The sequence below is a fragment of the Phoxinus phoxinus genome, assembly GCF_949152265.1.
Source record: "Phoxinus phoxinus genome assembly, chromosome: 21".
Classification (NCBI taxonomy): domain Eukaryota; kingdom Metazoa; phylum Chordata; class Actinopteri; order Cypriniformes; family Leuciscidae; genus Phoxinus; species Phoxinus phoxinus.
This window is the reverse complement of record NC_136896.1, coordinates 29,141,153-29,164,138: the sequence shown is the minus strand read 5'-3', so window position 1 is coordinate 29,164,138 and position 22,986 is coordinate 29,141,153. Positions and strand designations below refer to the sequence as shown.

General features: G+C 37.4%; 1 protein-coding gene across 1 annotated transcript in view; it reads left to right on the top strand.

The window, feature by feature from the left end:
• antxr1c (ANTXR cell adhesion molecule 1c) overlaps positions 1 to 17,858 on the top strand; it is a 40,418-nt gene extending 22,560 nt beyond the window's left edge. The window contains exons 12-18 of the mRNA XM_079594503.1: positions 3,435 to 3,513; positions 7,931 to 8,026; positions 8,299 to 8,337; positions 10,812 to 10,910; positions 12,132 to 12,299; positions 12,379 to 12,459; positions 17,469 to 17,858. Of these exons, the coding sequence (XP_079450629.1) occupies positions 3,435 to 3,513; positions 7,931 to 8,026; positions 8,299 to 8,337; positions 10,812 to 10,910; positions 12,132 to 12,299; positions 12,379 to 12,459; positions 17,469 to 17,726 (820 nt within the window). The 3' untranslated portion in view covers positions 17,727 to 17,858. The remainder of the gene's footprint in view (positions 1 to 3,434; positions 3,514 to 7,930; positions 8,027 to 8,298; positions 8,338 to 10,811; positions 10,911 to 12,131; positions 12,300 to 12,378; positions 12,460 to 17,468) is intronic.
• The last annotated feature ends 5,128 nt before the right edge of the window (positions 17,859 to 22,986 follow it).

Sequence of the window (22,986 nt, the reverse complement as noted above, 5' to 3'; positions counted from 1 at the left end):
TATTTTGGAAAAAGTAACGTTTAGTTTTATGTGAAAATTGCTCAATGAACTACATCTCTCGTCTCGCACTATACGTCACCGTTGCTCGTGTGTGTGCCGTCTGGTACAACACACTCCGGCATCACGGCGTAACGTCACGATTATAACGTAAGACTATAGAAAACATGACAGAAGTTAGCTTCAGTAAAGTTAGCTTCAGTAAAGTTAGCTTCAGTAAAGTTAGCTTCTGTAAAGTTAGCTTCAGTAAAGTTAGCTTCAGTAAAGTTAGCTTCAGTAAAGTTAGCTTCAGTAAAGTTAGCTTCAGTAAAGTTAGCTTCAGTAAAGTTAGCTTCTGTAAAGTTAGCTTCAGTAAAGTTAGCTTCAGTAAAGTTAGCTTCAGTAAAGTTAGCTTCTGTAAAGTTAGCTTCAGTAAAGTTAGCTTCAGTAAAGTTAGCTTCAGTAAAGTTAGCTTCAGTAAAGTTAGCTTCAGTAAAGTTAGCTTCAGTAAAGTTAGCTTCAGTAAAGTTAGCTTCAGTAAAGTTAGCTTCAGTTAAGTTAGCTTCAGTAAAGTTCGCTTCAGTAAAGTTCGCTTCAGTAAAGTTAGCTTCAGTAAAGTTAGCTTCAGTAAAGTTAGCTTCAGTAAAGTTAGTTTCAGTAAAGTTAGCTTCAGTAAAGTTAGCTTCAGTAAAGTTAGCTTCAGTAAAGTTAGCTTCAGTAGAGTTAGCTTCAGTAGAGTTAGCTTCAGTAGAGTTAGCTTCAGTAAAGTTAGGTTCAGTAAAGTTAGTTTCAGTAAAGTCAGCTTCAGTAAAGTCAGCTTCAGTAAAGTCAGTTTCAGTAAAGTTAGCTTCAGTAAAGTTAGCTTCAGTAAAGTTAGCTTCAGTAAAGTTAGCTTCAGTAAAGTTAGTTTCAGTAAAGTAAAGTTAGTTTCAGTAAAGTTAGTTTCAGTAAAGTTAGTTTCAGTAAAGTTAGTTTCAGTAAAGTTAGTTTCAGTAAAGTTAGTTTCAGTAAAGTTAGTTTCAGTAAAGTAAAGTTAGTTTCAGTAAAGTTAGTTTCAGTAAAGTAAAGTTAGTTTCAGTAAAGTTAGTTTCAGTAAAGTAAAGTTAGTTTCAGTAAAGTTAGTTTCAGTAAAGTTAGCTTCAGTAAAGTTAGCTTCAGTAAAGTTAGTTTCAGTAAAGTTAGCTTCAGTAAAGTTAGCTTCAGTAGAGTTAGCTTCAGTAAAGTTAGTTTCAGTAAAGTTAGCTTCAGTAAAGTTAGCTTCAGTAAAGTTAGCTTCAGTAAAGTTAGCTTCAGTAAAGTTAGTTTCAGTAAAGTAAAGTTAGTTTCAGTAAAGTCAGCTTCAGTAAAGTTAGCTTCAGTAAAGTTAGCTTCAGTAAAGTTAGCTTCAGTAAAGTTAGCTTCAGTAAAGTTAGTTTCAGTAAAGTTAGCTTCAGTAAAGTAAAGTTAGTTTCAGTAAAGTCAGCTTCAGTAAAGATAGCTTCAGTAAAGTTAGCTTCAGTAAAGTTAGCTTCAGTAAAGTTAGCTTCAGTAAAGTCAGCTTCAGTAAAGTCAGTTTCAGTAAAGTTAGTTTCAGTAAAGTTAGTTTCAGTAAAGTTAGCTTCAGTAAAGTTAGCTTCAGTAAATTCAGCTTCAGTAAAGTCAGCTTCAGTAAAGTTAGTTTCAGTAAAGTTAGCTTCAGTAAAGTTAGCTTCAGTAAAGTCAGCTTCTGTAAAGTTAGCTTCAGTAGAGTTAGCTTCAGTAAAGTTAGCTTCAGTAAAGTTAGCTTCAGTACAGTTAGCTTCAGTAAAGTTAGCTTCAGTACAGTTAGCTTCAGTAAAGTTAGCTTCAGTAAAGTTAGCTTCAGTAAAGTTAGCTTCAGTAAAGTTAGCTTCAGTAAAGTCAGCTTCAGTAAAGTCAGCTTCAGTAAAGTAAGTTTCAGTAAAGTTAGCTTCAGTAGAGTTAGCTTCAGTAAAGTTAGCTTCAGTAAAGTTAGCTTCAAGTTAGTTTCAGTAAAGTTAGCTTCAGTAAAGTTAGTTTCAGTAAAGTTAGTTTCAGTAAAGTTAGCTTCAGTAAAGTTAGCTTCAGTAAAGTTAGCTTCAGTAAAGTTAGCTTCAGTAAAGTTAGCTTCAGTAAAGTTAGTTTCAGTAAAGTAAAGTTAGCTTCAGTAAAGTTAGCTTCAGTAAAGTTAGCTTCAGTAAAGTTAGCTTCAGTAAAGTTAGCTTCAGTAAAGTTAGCTTCAGTAAAGTTAGCTTCAGTAAAGTTAGTTTCAGTAAAGTAAAGTTAGCTTCAGTAAAGTTAGCTTCAGTAAAGTTAGCTTCAGTAAAGTTAGCTTCAGTAAAGTTAGCTTCAGTAAAGGTTGTCAACCTGAAGGGGAGGGACTTAGGCTCTCTATAGCGAGGCAGTTGTTATAGCGAATACAACCCCGACAGGCTGATCAGGACCCGACACGAAGCGGAGCCTGAAGCGGAGTGTATTTGCTATAACAACCGCCTCGCTATACATTATCCCGCTTATTACATGGCTACCTACCAAATAAATCAATAATTTTACACAAAATATTGATTTAAAAAGGAGTTTATTGATTTAAAAACGACTGTATTGCTTCCGGTACAAGTGTTCCGTTCATGGTACGGCAGCAGTTCCTTGATTATTAAAATTTATAAAAATATTGAAACTCTTTGGTAATTTTTTTGAGAGAGATGCTAACGGTCTAATCAGATTCAATGATCTATGCTAAGCTATGCTAAAAGTGCTAACGTCAGACCCGGAGATCGGCTGAATGGATTCGAAAACGTTAAAACTATTTAACTCTAGGGGAGTTGGAAAATGAGCCTATTTCCCAAAAAAAGTGGCATGTTCCTTTAACTGCTGTTTTCTCACCGTTGTCATTTTGTTATTGAGAGGAAAGCGTGCAGCACATATTTACATATTCATCTAAACGTCGCTCTTTTCAACCTTTTTACGAAGATAACTCCGCTGTGAGAATATCGGGGTTTTCAGTAATAATGGTCTGTCAAAAATCAGGCTGTTTATCAGTGTTTTTGCACAGAGGAATGTGAACCTAAGCAAAAGTCATCAGGGAGAATTGGCTTTATCTGTCAGACGAGCAGACTTAACCTCTGTCTGCTCAGACACAAACCTCGGCGGGAATGCTGAACATTTGGAAGGCTGTTTTTATCAAATGTTTGAGACACTAGACAGCTGACTACAACAGAAGTTAACCAGCACCCTGCAAAGCGCTGTAAGGGTGCCAATTATGGTCTGGAAGGCGTTGAGATCTGCAAATACATCTCGTTGTACAAAAAATGTCACAAAAATGTTGTCTTTGGCACATGATGTCTCTCTAAAATCCTGTTGGTCTTGTGTGTTTTTTCTTTCTACTTTTATGGATTCTTCTGTGCAATGTGAAAGGGTTTTGCCAGCTTTCAAAGTGATAAATATGGGTATGTAAAATGCATGTTTTGGTCTTTGCGCTCCAGGGTGGTGTACCTGCAGGTCAGCATGAACGAGGGTCTGTCGTTTATCACCAGCTCCGTGCACATAACCACAACCGAGTGTGTAAGTCTGACTGCAAACACACCAACACAACATCACGTCCAGACAAACTACAATCTACAAAAGGGAAATTCATTTTAAGAATTTGGCAGAGGTGGATAAAGTACACAACTTCCTTACTTGAGTAAAAGTACAGATACTACTGGTTAAATATTACTCTGTTACAAGTAAAAGTTGTAAAGACCGATTTTTACTTAAAGGAGAACTCCAGCGCAAAATGAACCTTTGGTCTAATTACACACTGTTACCTAGTCAACCGTTATCTGATATTTGTTTTCATGATTATCGAATGTAAATAGTTTTATCTCTAAAAACAGTTTAGCCTATAACGCTAGTATAACGCTAGTATAACGGGCATTGAGTAATGACAAATACAAATCGCTTGTTAATACCACTAACAAGGCTCAAAATAGCCCCACACTAACACGGTAGCATAATGAGGGTCCCTACCTTCAAACCGAAGCATTGAGAACTTTGACAGTGTCCAGACAGTTTAATAAGAAGATATTTTATACACACAGTCAACTTCACGTATACAGGCAGAAGCCATCTTTGAAAAACAGACTCGATCAGTCAATCAAGGAAACGGCGATCTAAATGCGCTGGACCATATGAGATTCTACACAGTTCAGCGCATTTGGATTGGCGTTTCGTTGATCGACTGATCGAGTCTGTTTTTCAAAGATGGCTTCTGCTTGTATACGTGAAGTTGACTGTATGTATAAAATATCTTCTTATTAAACTGTCTGGACACTGACACAGTTCTCAATGCTTCGGTTTGCATGTAGGGACCCTCATTATGCTGCCGTGTTAGTGTGGGGCTATTTTGAGCCTTGTTAGTGGTATTAACAAGCGATTTGTATTTGTCATAACTCTATGCCCCATATACTAGCGTTATACTAGCGTTATAGGCTAAACTGTTTTTAGAGATAAAACTATTTACATTTGATAATCATGAAAACAAATCTCAGATAACGGTTGACTACTAGGTAACAATGTGTAATTAGACCAAAGGTTCATTTTGCGCTGGAGTTCTCCTTTAAGTAAAAGTACAGAAGTACTCATTTTTAAAGTACTTAAGTATAAAAGTAAATGTCAATGCATTGCTTTATTAATTTATTGTTGCATGTAATAGCCAATTTACAGTACCTTATGCCTCTGAATCTCTGCCTGCCCTCATATCAATATCACATTTACTTCTAGAACACAGTTCCAGTCGTGGGATTGAATAAGTCACTCAATAACATCCACAATGGTTTCGGACACCCAAACGGCTGTTCCCAGTTTTTTGGCTTTTAGTATGAATATGTTAGCGTTGTTATCTATATAAGCTAGTGTGCTCCAAAACAATGACAAAATTCGCTTTTAGACCAAACCCAACGTTGAAAATGAAAATCAAGTTGATGTCAGAATCTATTGTCAGATTGACGTTAATCTCCAACGTTGGACGGACGTTGTATTGTGGTTGAAAATCGGTTGACGTCAGAAACCAACATCAGTCGAGTTCTGGCATCAACCCGACTTTCATTTACAACCAAAATCATCCCTGACGTTACTACTTTCTACTCAAGGACATTGACAGAAATGTAGTGGAGTTAAAAAGTACGATATTTGTCTTTCAAATGTAGTGAAGTTAAAGTAAAAGTTTCCAGAAAAAATAATACTCAAGTAAAGTACAGATATTCAAAAAGTGTACTTAAGTAAATGTACTTTATTACTGTCCACCTCTGGAATTTGGCTTATGCTACCGCTAACCCGGACGTCGAGATCACTTCCGTGATTTGAGAAAAGCCCGTAAAAGGCAGAAAGCGATGCATAAGGATGTAGTGTAACGACGCCCAGTCCCAGGAATGCACTAATATTTTGTTGATAGTACCAGTTTGCAACAATTATTAGTTAACACTAAGTTGTCAACACTTCGGAAAAAAATAATAAAAATGTTTGGATATACCAAAAAACGTTTTCAGCAACACCGGGCGATCACGCGAGACTTTTACGGGCTTTTCCCAAATCACAGAAGTGACCTCGACGTCCGGGTTAGCGGTAGCATAAGCCATCAGGCAAGTGTTATTTAAATAAACTCCTGATGTACTTAACTTTCCAATGCCTAGTTGTATGAGTACAGAACCGATTTGTACTACTGTAGAAGTTAGGTACCATCCCGGGCATTATTAGTGCGGTAATTTACCAGATACAACCTTGGATCCATTAAGCGCCTGCACTGAGCCATTCGTCTGATATCTCTAAATAAGCTTTAACTTTAATAATGTTCGACCGAGGGAAAAAAGCTTCTGGGGGGTGTTTGGCTCGAGGTCACGGTGCAAAGGACCCAAGGTTGAAATTACTCCGAACCATCCCTTTAAAGTCGGCATGAAACAGAAGTTATGCTCATCTTTTCTTTCCTATTCTGCCGTATATTGAGTGCAACACTTCTGGAACAAGAACAAATGTGGGCGGGGCTTGATTGGATGGTTGTGGTTTGCTATTGGTGGATCTCATGTGAGTGACAGGTTGCCAGAGAAGAGATGCTGGGAAGTTATTCGGATTAAAAATGTCTGTTTTGATTTCATGGTGACTTTAAGAGATCCTTATCATTTATGTGGCCTCAGATGATGTGAAGGTGGACTGATAAAAATATTGCTCAACATCCAGCAGCAATAATGACTTTGGATAAGCAGAACTTGCCATAAACTGCCAAGAGGAAAAATGCTCACAACTCTTCGAATGCTAATGTTAAAAAAAAACAAGTACACAATTAAATAGCCTATGTTGATTGATACTGATACATCTTTGTTTTATTGGCTGATATCAGTATGTTGTGCATCCCTAATTTAATTTATTAATAACAATTCTTCCAAACCGCTTATCTAATCAGAATTTAGAGCCTTTTTTCTTCTAATTGGTCCCTTTATACTCATCGCTTTAGCTCTTCACATGATCAAATATCTTCTTTAAATGTTGTGAACTGTCCCAAATCCAAATCATCTCATACTGTACAATTATGGCATTAGTGAATGTTTTTGGGTGTTTTCTGCACTCTTTGAAACGCCTCCATTGTAGTCTTGAGTTTCCTTCCGGGAACGAACACGTCACAATATTCCTCATTTAAATAATTAATATGCACAATAAAGGGGCGGGGCCTAGTTGAGTTAGTTAGTAGTGTGTTAAACTGGCGGTTATGGTAAGGGGCGGGACATTTCCCAAACACACTCAAAGCGCTCGACCAATCACAACACACTGATCCTGCCGACCAATCAGAGCACAGTGTGCTTTTCAGAAGGAGGAGCTTCATTGAGACAGGAACTAAACAGAGCGTTACTGACAGACTGGGAAGAGAGGAGCCGCAACAATGGAGAATTTAGGGAATTTTGTTTTGTTTTTTTAAGCATACTAGTAGAGCCAAAAAAACGAAATCAAGACTTTGTAAACGTGTATAATAGGTCCCCTTTGATTAAAACTAAATATAGCTATTATATATGATCGTAATTATGTTGCATTGGAAAGTTTCTGTACAATTAATGGGTGGTCTTTTACGTCGTGACCCCTTATTTTTATTGTATTCTCCCCTCCTCACGTTCAGGTCGTCCCCCATCATCATTTTCTCTTCACAACACACACCATCCCCCCAATAACACACAGATCAAGGGCCAAACCGCAGGGGTTCAGCACGTCCGACAAGAGCCCCAAAAAGATCCTGTCTCTGACTCTCACTGAGCAGGCTTCTTGCCCACAACCACAAAATAACTTTTCATGAAGCATTTCTTCTCTAAATACACACACACACACACACACACACACACACACACACACACACACACACACACACACACACACACACACACACAAAAAAGCAATGTGCTCTTCCCATTATTTTCCCATGACATACTTTTTAACAGTGAGATTACTCGGTTTTTGGTAGTCACAGCTTGTCTTTTGATGAAAATGTCCTGTAGATTTAGTTAATATTTCGTCATGGTCATGTATTTGATGCCATTTTACATTTTACTGACAAGTAATTTTTAAATAATATTTAAACATTATTTTGTCATGGAATATTAATTCATTTTACACCATCATATTGTCAAAAATGACATGTAAACATTATTTCTTAATGTCGTATTCATTAATTTTTTAACCATTTTACTGACAAAAAAGAGTGTATATTTAATATTTTAACCTTTTTTTAAATGTATTTATTTTATATTATTAATTTATGAATGTAATATAAACATAAATCAAACAAATAACAGGTTTATTAACATAAACCAAATTATGTTATTTTGTCGACAACGTATCATTAGTGAAATTCACTGACAAAATTGAAACATTGGTTCTTAAAGTAAAAAATCCCAAATAACAATATGCCAATATTTTTTTTGTTAGTGAAGTATAAATGGTTGCTTATGCTTCTCTTTCTCAGTTTGACGGGACGATCCTGCTGATCACGCTGCTGGTGCTGTTTCTATTATTGGCTCTGTTGTTCATGTGGTGGTTCTGGCCGCTTTGCTGCACCGTAGTAAGTCATCGCCTCATTTACCATCTTAAATATCAGCCTTCATACAGTACGTTCTCACGACACATCTTCCAGTGTTTTTAAATCTGCGAGCCAAGGCCCATGGATTTGCGGTAACGAATGAAGTTGAGTGAGTTAAGGTGGAAAATTGGTCAAATCATCTCAAATGAGCACACACTGTATAACCAGAGGTCATGATTTAAACATGATATCCTGTATTATGCATCACTTGTGCTTTCGGTTATGTGACACAACATCTATGTGTCTTTCCACAGGTGATCAAAGAGCCTCCACCTCCTCCACCCCCAGAGCCAGTGAGTTATACTTACACCTCAGTTTATCTGATGCAAAAAGATGAAATATCACAGACGGGGGCTTTGCTAAATATCTATGGATCCTCTAGTTGACCATACCAGAGATAAAGGGTGTTAGGGGGGTCTGTGTCAAAGTTCAGAAAAAAAACAGTATAAATATTATATTTACAGTCTTATAAATATTATAAATATATAGGCTACTATATAGAAAAATATACAGATAATAACAATTGTTATTAATTTCATTGTTATTAATTGTTATTACTATTATTAGTAGTAGTAGTAGTAGCGGTATGTCAAATTAAAATGAATAATTACAAATAAGACCAAAAATACTTTATTATAAGGGGCTTTTGCACCGGAGGAACCTTTTCATAGTTTCTAGAACTATTGGCGGAAGTTCCCGTTTGTTTGGCGTGTTCGCACGGCAGGAACTAGGAACTGTTTTAGTTCTAGCAACTCCTTTTTTTTAGGTACTAATTTAGCTCGTACTTCAGAGTAGGGTCTAAACCAGCAGTATAGAAAAAAAAACTATATATATATAAAGTATTTGCTGATAATTTACTCACCCCGATGTCATCCAAGATGTCCATGTCTTTCTTTCTTCAGTCGAAAAGAAATTAAGATTTTTGAGGAAAACATTCCAGGATTTTTCTCAATATAATGGACTTCTATGGCAACCAACGGTTTGAAGGTCCAAATGTGAGTCTCAATGATAGTCTCAATGCAGCTTCAAAGTCTCGACACGATCCCAGCCGAGAAATAAGAGTTTCATCTAGCAAAACGATCTGTAATTTTCTAAAAATAAATAAAAATGATATACTATTTAACCACAAATGCCCGTCTTGTACTCTCTCTGAGATGCGCCACGCATTACGTCATCACGTTGGAAAGGTCATGCAAGACGTGTTTACAAAGACTAATACACATACCAATAATGATATGCACACATTTTAAACGTTCCTTGAACGTTTTAAACAATAAACTGACACAAATACATATAAATATGTATCATTCAACATACATGCATCATACTTGGCGCATCTCAGAGAGAGTACAAGACGGGCATTTGTGGTTAAAAAGTATATAATTTTAATTATTTTTAGTAAATGACCGATCGTTTCGCTAGATGAAACTCTTATTTCTCGGCTGGGATCGTGTCGAGACTTTGAAGCTGCATTGAGACTATCATTGAGACTCACATTTGGACCTTCAAACCGTTGGTTGCCATTGAAGTCCATTATATGGAGAAAAATCCTGGAATGTTTTCCTCAAAAATCTTAATTTCTTTTCGACTGAAGAGAGAAAGACATGGACATCTTGGATGACATGAGGGTGAGTAAATTATCAGCAAAACTTTTTTTTTTTTAATGAATGAATCCTTTAATGTACGCTGATTGCCCTAACGCACGTGAAACACCAGCACCCCCCATTTTTTAAAATACTGTGTAAACACACAGATTAAAGCTTATATATTTACTCCAGAAACTAACTCTACGAACATGGAAAACAGGGATATTGAGCCTCTTAACCTTTACGCTGAGGAGAAAATCCAACGCAACTTTGAGGAGACCAAGAGAAACATGATTATGTATTTATAAGGGCAATTCTACTAATAATTAGGCAAAAGCTAATAACTTTTCATTACTGTCTACGTTCTATGTATAACAGTTCTATCTAATAACGTATTAGACAGTCACATGACTGTTACACAGAGGTCCGCCGTGCCGTCAAAATAAAAGTCACAACAACAAACGCGGCTTACGTCACTCTGAGTTCCTTCTGGCGGTGCGAATGCAACCAGAAAACGTTCCTAGGGGAACCATATTTATATATATATATATATATAATATATATATATATAACCAGTTCCTAGAACTAAGTTCCTAGAACTATCTGGTGCAAAAGCCCCGAGTGTTTTATTCTGCTCTGAAAACATGTGATTAATCAAAACTGTTTTATTCTGTTGACAGCCATAGTTAGTATTTCATAGAAAGTAATTTGAAACTACTTTGAAGATTCTACAAATATGTTACACATATTTATAATATATTTATTTTTTAACAGTAATGAGTCTTTATATAAAACACTTCTTAGTTAGTTGTTAGTATCTCCATATAGATAGCAACATAGTATAACTATGTTTTTCAAACTGGTTTAACTGCTATAAATAATGAGTAGCTTGTCTCCCGGAAAGCTACAGTTTCAAAGTGTTTAAATGGATGTAAATTTGGCCTTGTCTCATAATCTGTATTCGGTAGCAAATCCCATGTCAACATCTAAGCCACAGCAGGGTTAGAACAAGGAACTGAATTTTCTTAGTGTGAGATTCATGAAGAGACTTTAATAAAAAACATCGGATGAGTGAGTATAACAACATCAGCATGTGAAAAAATGCACTGGCAGTTTATTCCTGCGAGCAGATGTTTGGTACCTCTCTCGTGCTCGTGTACGTAACGTGTTTTCCTCTTCAGGAGTCGGAAGATGAGGACGGCATGCCAAAGAAGAAATGGCCCACGGTGGACGCATCATATTATGGCGGTCGAGGGGTTGGAGGAATTAAACGAATGGAGGTGGGAAAAACGTGTCATGTGATATTTATTAACGCATTCATAGGAAGATGTACACATTTTTGGGAAGAATAATTGTTTTATATTAGTCAGATTACATCAGATGGGCCTAAAGCTCATTTTTTGCCACACTTGCGCCTATGGTCGGTAACTTTTTAAAATTTACCAGCCATACAGGTTTTACATAACGATAAATGTTTAAAGATTAATGGCCCATTCACACCAAGGACAAAACTATAAAGATAACGATAAATGTATAGTTCTAAAAATCGCTGTGGAGTTCACACCACAGATATAACAATAATTGCATGCAGGAAAAATATAGTTGGAATCACTTTTAGAACAGTTTTATCCAGCGGATGAACGATAAAAACACTGACAGCCAATCAGAATCAATCCTGCTGTAATGAGCTCGAGCATTTAAAGTGACAGACACGCGCTTATAGTAAACAGAACAATATCATCCACTGGTGTGGACACTTATTTATAATTATCATTCTTGGTGTGAACGGGCCTTAATCCTTATTAAAGTTACAAAAGTTATTCAGTCTAGAGTCAGTGATTGTTCTTTATCTTTTGTTGTTTGATTAGCATTAAAAACTATTGTACTGTTTGTAGGGAGTTACAAATTCAAATGCGCATAACTATAGAATTAATTATTGATGCGCACGTGAGAATCATCAGCGTTTCTCACAGGTTTAAAGTCTGTGTAGAGAGAACGGTGTCGTCTTAATTTAATAACTAATGATCGTTGCGACGGAAGTGAATCAATCAAAACTAACTTTAGCTGGAAAATATCTTTATTCAAGAACCGCTATAAAGCCAAAACAATCTGTTACCTTAAATTATCCGTTTATCTCTGTAAAGCTGCTTTGAAACAATCTACATTGTTAAAAGCGCTATATAAATGAAGATGACTTGACTTATTTTAAATAATATTAGTATTTAGTAATAATAAAAGTATTTTTGATCAAATAAATGCAGCCTTGGTGAGCATAAGAGACAAAAACATTAGAACATTTGAATTATTATACCAGTAGTCTATATAATTAAGAAGATATATTAATATATAATAATACAAGTTGCTAAAAGTGACCTAGAAGGGAAAGCATCTCAAAAGAAGTTGCAAAATCAAACAGAAACTGAAAGACACGCTTCTTGCATTTGCTGAAGATCTGCAACAAGTTTCCGAAGAAATGATGTAACGTTTGTGTCCTGGTCCAGGTTCGCTGGGGAGGGAAGGGCTCCACTGAGGAGGGAGCGAAGCTGGAAAAACCCAAAAACGCTGTTATAAAGATGCCAGAGCAGGAGTTCGAACCCTTTGAACCCAAGCCCAGGAAATCAGACAGCAGGAGGCAAGCTCAAGACAGGAAGTGGTATTCTCCCATTAGGGTAAAGATGCTTTGTCATCGTCATCATTGTTTATTATCATAAGCTTTAGTGTTTTTAACAGCACGTTTCTCCTGTTCAGGGTAAACTTGATGCGATCTTGGCTCTTTTCCGCCGTGGATATGATCAAGTGTCACTTATGAGGCCACAACCAGGAGATCATGTGAGTAACCAGGTCTAGATGATCAAAGAGTCTTGGCTTAGCATTAGCATTCTTCCATAACCATGATGTCAAAACAACAAACAGTCTCAACCAAAAGCTTTCAAGGCGTTTGGACCTCATAAATCCCCGTCCTGTGGGTTTTTTGACTCATTCCTCTTCGCCTCGGCCAGACGTTTCCTTACCTTTCATTTGTCGACCCAGACCAGCAACGCCCCATCAGCGAGGCCCGACGGCTGCCAACACACATCATAGACACAGCTTGCCACCTGCATCAAATCAGTAGCCGTAAAAATGAAATGAAACACAAATGTAAGCACTTTCCAGACAGATACTCTGCACTTTTAAAGGCCCGGCGCTCACATATGCAGAGCAGCCGCATGGTTTGACTTTTTAATGTCAAATTGCGGGTTATCGGGTCTGTTGGATCGCCGTGATTTAGACTTAACGCATCTTTCACACAGACGTTTTCATCCTGCTGAGATTAACTATCTTCAGGTGCTAGTGAAAAAAATAGAGCTGGGTCTATTCGATTGATGTTCCATGCATGTTCAGATATTAATACAACTAAATATTCTGGGGGCTATGAAATCTCTTGCGAAAATGATCAAAACACTGCTGGCGATGACTGACCAAATAATTTACCTATGGCTAAGCCACGCCCCCTCCACTCACTCGGACACACAGTCCACGTTCGGTGACGGGCGCTATGGCAGCGGTGGCAGAGACATTTCACAGGAGGCAATTCACTTTTGGCTAAGCCCCGCCCCCCTTAGTTACTGCTGCTACCTCCGACAACTTCATCTGGGCTCTGGTTTGGTATCAACATGGCTTATGCTGTGACAGCTCTTCCTGCTGGAATTTTATCAAACTTTTATAAAGCAGCAAATAAAGTGTCCGATAGAAGTAGGCAAAAAAGGGGCTCAGTATGCGTTCGAAGGCTATTCAAGACATACCGGTGAAACGCAAGCAACAACAAGGCATCCAAATAGAGGCAAAAGCATAACGGTCACAGTCAAAAACTGAACCACCGCATATCCTAATGGAGACGGAGGCTGGGACTAACAATATCAGGAGCAACACTGTTCATGCAAAGCTGGGTAGGTCTCTATTTACTTCTATAATCGTTATTACAAAGCAAACGAACTACGCGAGTATAACGTTGTATTTATTAGCAGCGTGTGCTAGCGTATCAACAATTAACGTTAGGGTAGAGAACCGAAATCATAACCTAAAACTGTCTAACTAGTATAACTTCACAGTAAGGTTAAAACACAAAAGTGTGTTGTTGATCTTGAGGGGTTTCACTGACTGAGGACGTCCACACAGTTTAATCCAAAAACGACACTTGTCAGTATTTAACTTCGGTTTTGGGAAGGGGAAAAAAACGGACACCCCCCTCCAACCTCTCTGGGAAACGCGTATCTGTGTTACAAATGCCCCAGGCACAACGGTTAACCATATTTCTGATAAAACTACGACGGTAATAGCCTGCCGAGACCAAAAATATGAGACGCCGGTGTTAAAGTCAATGGAGCGCTGTGAAAAAGTGTCGGACCGCTGTGGAGCTCGTTCTTGGCTGCGCTGTGATTGGTCAATCTACATTCTAGGGCGTGGCTTAGCCAAAGGCGAATTGATGATTTTTGGAGACAGAAAGATTATATATCATCTCAAAGTCTCCAAAAAGGCCTTATCTATGCATTGGAAGGATATATTAATAATTTTATTGTTGAGAAGGTCGATGAAAAGCTTCAGCTCCAGGCAAAAATGTACAGGTCAGTGTAAACGTGATAAACCGCAAAAAAAAAAAAAAAAAACACACAAAGTTCCCCAGTTGTTTTGGTAGAAAGTTGTCTAAAATGTTGTGCTTCAATATGTAATTAATGGTTCATGATCAAATTAAATATGTACAGGTCTAAGTTGCATACGTTTCCAGGACAAGCCTTTTTACCGTCTTTACCGAGAGTAGCCTAACGTTACCTCTCCGCTAGCGTGTGCTACAGTATTTACATGAATCATTCAGCACAACATTGCTAACATTTGTTATCTCGGTTATTTACAGATACGTTAATGAAGCTAAGTGACATGATGTACAACGCAGCTAGAAGCTAACGTTAACGTTTTCTAATGTTAGGCTAACGTTACATTAGAGATGTTAAAGATAACGTTCAGATACGTTGTTGACTTTCCTTAGAACAGATGTAGACATCCTTGTTTATTTTATCCACGTTTAGTTGGTGTTGTGGTCATAACTTAACCCAGAGCAGACACTTATCTCGGTTGAGATGTGGCTTGGGAAAGGGTAAAAAACACACACCGTCGCCCAGCCTCTCGGGATACCTAGTGTCGGAGTTGATGTGCCCCATGCACACCGCTTGACCATTTTAAACTTAAAATGACAAGAAAAAACATATAAAAGTGAATGAAAACTGACTAACTGCAATGCATTTTAATGGACGTGCAAGCAGAGAATGTCCGAGTGTATTGGGTTAGCTATGCGCACTGTGATTGGCTCATCGCGTTTGGGGGCGTGGCTTAGCCATAGGTCAATTCTGATGACAGACTTTGGCTCAGAACCACAAACCAACATTTGAGATGCTGGATAGTCCAGTTATCCAATCACATCCTCCGATGAGGCAAAGTCACATGAGTTTTTTAATGTGTCCATCGTGACTGGCTTTTCTGAGGTAAATGTGAAGTTACATGATGTCGTTTACAAGCTGTTCAGTAACTGAGGATTGATATTCTCGTCTAGTTTTTGACCCGACTGGCTTCAATAGCCTCGAGCGAACGTCTCCACGCTGCAGAGGAATGGTTTTCACCTCCTCGTCCTGTAATGGCATGGCTCTCTGCGGTTGGTGACGAGAGGGCTGAAAAATGCCCCGACTGACTCGTTTCTCTCTCTCGTTCTTTCGGAGAATGGAAAACAAATGAAACGGGCGTCATTTCCTGTCTACAATTGCATTAAGAGGACATAAAATGTATCCAGCGGTGCCTCGTCTGTGCATGAAGAACTCGCTCCACCGCCATAAGTTGAAAACAAGGTCATGGCAAAGCTTTTACGAGTCCCGCCCCCTCGCCTAATGCAATCTTTCTCTTTCTTAAACAAGCACTTTTCATCTTTCTGTGCTTTCCTCAGGCTTTTCAGACAACATGGTCCGATGTTGTTTCGATTGAATTCTTTTGGTTTGTTTCGGAGTATGTGTTTGTCTGACGTCTATAGTGTATCATTATCTCTCCTCGGTCTGCTTTTCTCATTTGTGCCCTGCTTAAGCTCTCTTCCTCATGCCTCTGTCTTCAATCCCATAATGCACAGGGATCAGCTTTCCACTGGCTGTCCCAGCAGCTCTGACGTGAAACCTTGAAGTTTGCCTTTGGGTTTTGCACAGGCCTCGCTCTGGTGGAGGTTTGAGGATGAGGTCATGTATAAATCGGTCTTGAGACGGCTATAATTGCAGTTGTGTCAGGAGGTCATTTTCCCTCTGGCATATTTGCTGCTTTGCCATGAGGGAAGGACTATTACAACAAACATCCTTCAAAACACCTACTTCACCTGTCATTAAAACGAGCTGACCTTAACGCCAAATCGTATTCCTTTCATAATGTGACGTATAATGAAACACAACATTTGAGTTTATCCATCAGGAATTGATTGGATGTTGAAAAGTGGGTCTCTATATGACTGGAGGATGGAGGAGATGGGTTATAAATAACAGCTGGATGACGTCAATTTTAGTTTTTCTTCTTTTGAATAACATGCACATAAGATTCATACACAATTAGACCAGAAATAATTATTAAAGTAAATAAGTAGCCTACTTAATCAAAAATTTATTGATTTCATGGTGTCATGTATATATTTAGGTGGATTGTTTTTTGTCTGTTGTTGTTTTTGTTTTATTTTTGCTTAAAAGCAGATTGAATTAATTATAGTACATATGAAAAGAAAAGAAATCCACCTAAACATACATATTATTTTCATATGTTATAGAATAAATATAATACTATCCATCACATTATGAAAGTATATTAGTTGTGAATAATGCCCAATAGGACCAGGAATATTTATTAATAAAGCATAAAAAGTAAAATCAAAATGTTTGTGTTTTGATTTCAGTTATCATATTTATTATATTATATATGAAAATAATATTAAATATAGGTAGGTTTATAGTAATTATAATACTATACATTGCATTATGAAAGAAAAAGATATTAGATATTATTTAAAATATAATGCATCATAAATAATGTAAATAATTTTAAAATGTATATAAGGTGGACTGTTGATTTGTGCACAGTAAGACTTGGAATATTTATTAAGAATGTAAATATTTGGTATTTTTAGTGATAATTTTAGTTACATTTTGTGTGTGTGTGTGTGTGTGTGTGTGTGTGTTGAAATGTAACTAACTAAAAAATGTAACTAAAATTATCATAAGAAAAAAAGAAAATAATAATATATATATTAGTTGTTTAGGTTAACAATGGTTTAGTTCATTTTCATTTATTTCTGGTTAATAATTTTAGATTTTCAACTAATATAGGCCTAAATAAGATTAATATGATTTATTTCAGCTTTTAATAGTTTTTTTTTAGTAAATGATAATAATCCTGATTTCATGTTGAATTTAATTGTATAATGCATGTGAAGCATATTAAATATATATTTAGATGACTTTTCTCTTTTAAAAAAAGCATGTTTTCATATGTTTTTTAGTGAAGTCCAGGCGTTTTTTTTTTTTTTTTTTTAGAGAGAGGCTTTGGGGTTATAGAGGACTTTCCATGATGCATAATTTACAACTGTGGGTGATTTCATCTGTGGTTTTCACAGCGCTACAGCCAAGCTTGCGAGATCTTGTGTGTGAGCAGCAGAGAAGCCAAAGCAAGAACGACTCAGATCTGGGTGTCATTCTGGAAAATAGGACGAAGCAATGCTTGCGTATTGGAAAGTGGCCACCTTCAACACAGCAGATTACCTCACGTCGTTTCTCTTGTTGTTCTCTCCTCAGGGTCGATGTATCAACTTTACACGAGTGAAGGAGGAGGCGGCAGCGGCAGCTAAAGCTCAAAGCCCACCTCCACCACCACCAGACTATCAGCCGGTTCCCAGTCCAGTGTCCTCTCCTCCCAACAGCCCTCCTCCGAGAGGACCACCCCTACCCCAGTCTCCACCGGGTCCACCGGGTCCCCCACCCGCCCGGGTCCCACCCGGACCCCCCTGCCCCCCTCCGTCACGGGCCCCACCCAACCTCGACGGCAGACCATGAGAGAAAGATCCAGCCTCCAGTGCAATTCATCCCTACAGCCAAACGAAATGCTCCTCTCGCCAAAAAACGCACGTGGTATTTATCAGTCAGGTTTCGATTAGGATGTGGTGTGTAGTTTGTTGCTGGACAGCAAAAAAAAAAAAAAAAAAAAAAGTAAGAAAAGCAAAAAGTCGTGACAAAAAATTCAACTACTGAGTTTTCCACATACGCAGATTAAGAGGGACCGTTTTTTAGCTTTAGAATGACTGAAGTGCTCCTTTTTATTGAGGCTGGACGAATCCGCGTAATTATTCCCATTAAACCAAAGTGGTTTAAAGCACATATGAGCTTTCCATATCATGCCAAAAAAAGTCCAAAATAACCAGTATTAGATGCTATGTTATATTGTACAGCATCCTGTGCCTCTTCATTTAAGTCATTTTTATTTTATTTTTTTAATGTCGAGTCACGGATTTTACAGTTGTTGAGTTGCAGGTTCTCTCAGGTGAGTCTCTGACCGAGTCAATGTGGCCAAAGGGAAATATCATAAGCCTGTCAAAATGTAAGATGAATGCAAGTGATGAATGTGTAAAGGCGTTTCTTTTACTGTAGTGTCGCGATTAATGTCTTATTCCGGGTTCAGACTACACAATATCAGCCCGATTTTTGGCACGATCCATTCGACGAACGGGTGTTGTGGTGTTTCGGATACGAAAATATTCAGAATAGATCGTTTAATCTCCGATAGTGTGTGTATAGTGGACGAGAACTGAGTCCACAACGTCCCGACAGAAAGACTAGCATGTTTACATTTTTTCGGTCCTCCACAGTCCTTGTTTGTTTACGCTCTTCTTGAGAAGTAAATCACTAGTCCCGCCTCCTTGATGACATCACTGACATCGTTAAAGACGGCAAGCGGTGATTGGTCAATGTGTGCTTCCTGTCACTGCCTGCAAAGTCATTGGCTGCGTCCCAATTCGCCTACTTATACTACGCCCTAAAAGCATGTAAACTGTAAAAAAATATTTTCATGATTTGTTATCACAACTTTTTATCTTTTGTCAAATCAACTTCGATAACTAATGTGTGAAGATAACATACTATTTTGAGTTTCTGTTTATTAAACCATTCTTCTTCATTGTATTAACTCAAAATTGTAATTACGGTACAACGAACTCAATATTTTAAGGCAGCAAGGTAACTTGCTTTTTTAAGTTAAACCAACATTTTTTATTTTTTTTACAGTGTACTCTTTTTGCGAAGAAAAAGTACATACTTTTGAGTGTGTAGCAAAGAGTAGGCAAGCTTTGAGACACACTACTTCGTCATCTTTAACGGACAGATCTGTGTGTGCATCCTATCAGTAAACTGCCCTGTCAATCATCTTGTCACAGTTAAAATCCTCCATTCAATCTAATTTAATTTCCTACCGTTTCGGAGAGAAATGTAGTCGCACGTTCATCTGCCAGTCGCGGGTCTTTCATGCGGAGACTCTCCTCGTGTGTGTGCAATTTGAATGTAATGATGCATTTAGAAGTTAATGGCTAAACGTATCTTTACACAAGTTCATAGTGCTGCTGCAGATGCAATATAATGTAGACAACATTGAATAAATACACTTTCGTCAGGTTAGATATTGATAATTAATCACTCACTCAAACCCCTTTATCTAAACCTCTCTACATAACCGCCAGACTCGCGCGTCCTCCATGTCTGTAGTTTTTTTAACACTTTTCACTCGTGTTTGTAGTTCTAACCTTCTAACGAGGATCTAATATAATCCTCGTCCAGCGCGCGATGGGTTGTGGACAATATCAGCCGTTAGCGTGCGCATCGATCTGCACTTCAGATTCTGACTGGAAAAAGTAGACCATCCGATGGTGCGTTCAAGTCCTCCAGGGAAGTTCGCACGCACGAGTTGGGAAGTCGTGTTTACGACGGCCGGTACGTTCAAATAACTTTCGTCGGAGTAAGGGCCCTTTCACACCTACCTTGTTTGGTCCGGATTTTCGGACTTTTCAGTTTGATCCGAACCAAAAACACAGGTGTGAAACCTCCCCCGGATCCCGGTCCGAACCAAACAGACGACATTTGGTCCGATGAAAAGAGGTAGTCTCGGTCCGGATCAAACTGAACAAAGGTTTGGTTCGTTATAGCCTAATGTGAAAGCATTTTTGGACTTTCAGACCATTTACAGGACGTTCCGGTGGTTCCCGCGTAGCCGGAGAGACAAAGATAGCGGGAAAAATGGTCAAAAATGATGGCGGAGTACTTTCTCTTAATTAATTACACAAAAATACAGCGAGGTTCTTAAACTAGTTCTAGAAAATGAAGAACAAAGATTTGCACAAGGTGTGCTTTGGTTCTTTATGTTTTTAGTTAATTTATGAAGCCACTGCAAACTTTATCGTTACATATTACATTGTTATTTTATAATGCTATCATATTCTGTGCAGGCAATTAGCTTGACAAGCCTGACAAGCTAAATACCTTGTATTGTGTTATTCCGCCATGTTTCTCAGTGACACGCCCACAACTCGTAAAGATCGGGGCTTAGAGAAAATCCCGAGCTTCCCACTGGTTTTTATGACATTGTGGTGGCGTTCAACTCGTAAATACGATCTATACGAGATGACTTGAACGCACCATTATTTCAACATATTACGATTTGGGACGTACTAATTCTACTTTCGAATACTATTTAGGACGGAAAGTATGCGAATTGGGACGCAGGAATTGACCACAAGGCGGTTATCAGACGCAGCCAGTGACTATCATAACAGAAAACATATTGTGTAGTCTGAACCCGGCATTAGTATGTCACAAGATCTTTGGTTTAGGTAAAACCGGTGTGCAGGATTTGTCTCAAATCACTCGGTTGCTGGAATTTGGACTGATTCTTGAAGGTGCAAAAGTTGGATACAAGTATGTTTTCAACTCTACTCCAGAGCTTTATCTGGGTGAATCTCATGAAAACGTGTCCTGTGGCCGGTTGCATCAAATTCTACTCGTTAGACGTCGTTTTCTTTAAAGACTAATTTGAATCTGAAGAATAAGACTTGATTACTCCTTGGAAAACTGCTAGTTGGTCAGATTAAATCTTAAGACACTGTCTTATAGTGGCGAAGTTTATGCTAAGTACTGGCCACAGGTCACATTTCAACCCAAAATGAAAAAGTTTTTTTTTTTTTTGCGTAAAGAAAATGAAACCTATTTTAAGGACCATTAGGCAGAGCTGCATGATTAATCGGTACAAGATTGTGATCTCGATTCAAACACACACACGATCTCATTCCTAAATCACAACGTAACAAATATTAAACCTTTGACAAAATCACACTGTCACGTATAGATCAATGAAACCGCTTCATATGAAACTGTATCATTATTTCTGTGTTACAGTAATTCAAATTATCACAGAAGAACTGGGATAAAAGTTTATAGTTCGTTTATAAACACTGATGACTATGGTTACGGTTAAAATAAAGTAAATCACCTTTTGAAAGTAACAACGTTTCAAATAACGATTGTATCGATTACATTGTTACACCAGTAGGTGGCGACAAGTGACTGTTAATTTTTTTTGTCATTGAATCATTCATTCAAGAAATTCGTAAAAAGGAAAAATGCTGATTCATCCAATAATGAAACAAGTGAAGTTTTTATGAGTGAGTCATTGAATCATTCATTCAACCCATTTTTGTATTAAACATTTTAAATAGACTTAACATCAGAACCTCTAGTAAATTACATGTTATTTTGTTTAATTGTCTGTTCAGAATTGTGTAGCTCTACCATTAAGATTTTTTTTGCATTGTAACTTTATTTTCATCACAATTAAGCACATATCACCCCACAATTCTCATTACCATCAAGATTAATTTTTTGTAAATTAATAATAATAAAAAATAATTTACATTATTTCCAGTGGTGATCTTCGTTAGATTGTCAGCATCATAGTACAATATACAATACGGTTATGTAATGTTGCGGAATTTTTTTTAAAGTATGAATCCCGCAAAAACTTACATCATTAGTGAATTTTATTACTTTAGTTTCAGTTTATATTAAGTTTATATTAGACACAACTAATGATTCAGGTGTGCGAGCCACTATATTGTCTATGTAATAAATATGTAATATATCAGCATATAGGAAGCACATCAAATATTAAACAGCTTTATAAATACTAAATAGATTTAAAATAATTGATCATTATAACATACAGTAGAGTATTTTTAGTATTATCTGTCCTCATTACAGTAATGAGAATATGGCGGCATCCTAAATGGTCCTAAAGACAGGCTTCTTTTTCTCTAAGCAAACAAATACATTTTCTTTTTTTCCTCTGTGTTTTCTCATGATCATGCATGTTCTTGGCAGGTATCAAGTTTGTTCATTGTAAAGGTTGAAGCTCTAAGCGAATGCAAAGGTCATGTTTTCTGTATTCCGCAGCTGTACTGTACGTATGTGGATATTCATCATGTTTTCTTTTGCATTTCATCGTCAAACATATTGCAACTGCAGGGCAGTTCACAGCATTTAATTTATTACCCCCATGCCTGAAGGAAGGTACTTGAATATGACAAGGTGTCCTCTGTTACAAGCAGGACACTGTGCATGAAACCAAAAAAAAATATTAAAACGGAAAAAAATCATTTTGCCTCAGATAACAGCCAGTGCCTTCTCTGTGTTTCATTGTTTTTTTTTAATTACCTTTCTTTTTTTACGTCATTCAAGTATGATACAGTAGCACTGTTTACTTTTGTTTTAATGAAAAGATTTTGTTTTCCCCTTTTTGTCATTAAAAGTGAAACATTGTTCAGCTGTGAACAAGCTAAAACTTTCACGTCGCCCTCATCGGTTCTTCATATTATAATGCGGTCCAAACCGAAGCTATTGATGCCGCCAACTGCAGTGTGATGCTATAGGTTTGTGCTTTTGTTTGGATTTGTTTTGTTTTATTTGCTTGTGCCAATCATTTGAAACATTGTGATCTGTACTATTCCACACACACAAAAAGTTGATACCAGAAATCTAAATCACAAATTTTTTGTGTTATGATGTAATAAGTGTATTAACAACAATACTGATGCATCTATTGAAAGGCTCATAAAGTTTACTTTTTTCACAGTATTAATAAAGGTCGACTTTCAAGCTTTTACTGCATTTGTCTGGTTATTGGTTGGTCTACGTGTAAAAAGTGATGTGTAGCGGCTCACATGGCCCTCCTTAGGATTGAATTAAGCACCTAAAGCTGCTTTTGTGGCCTTAGGAAATA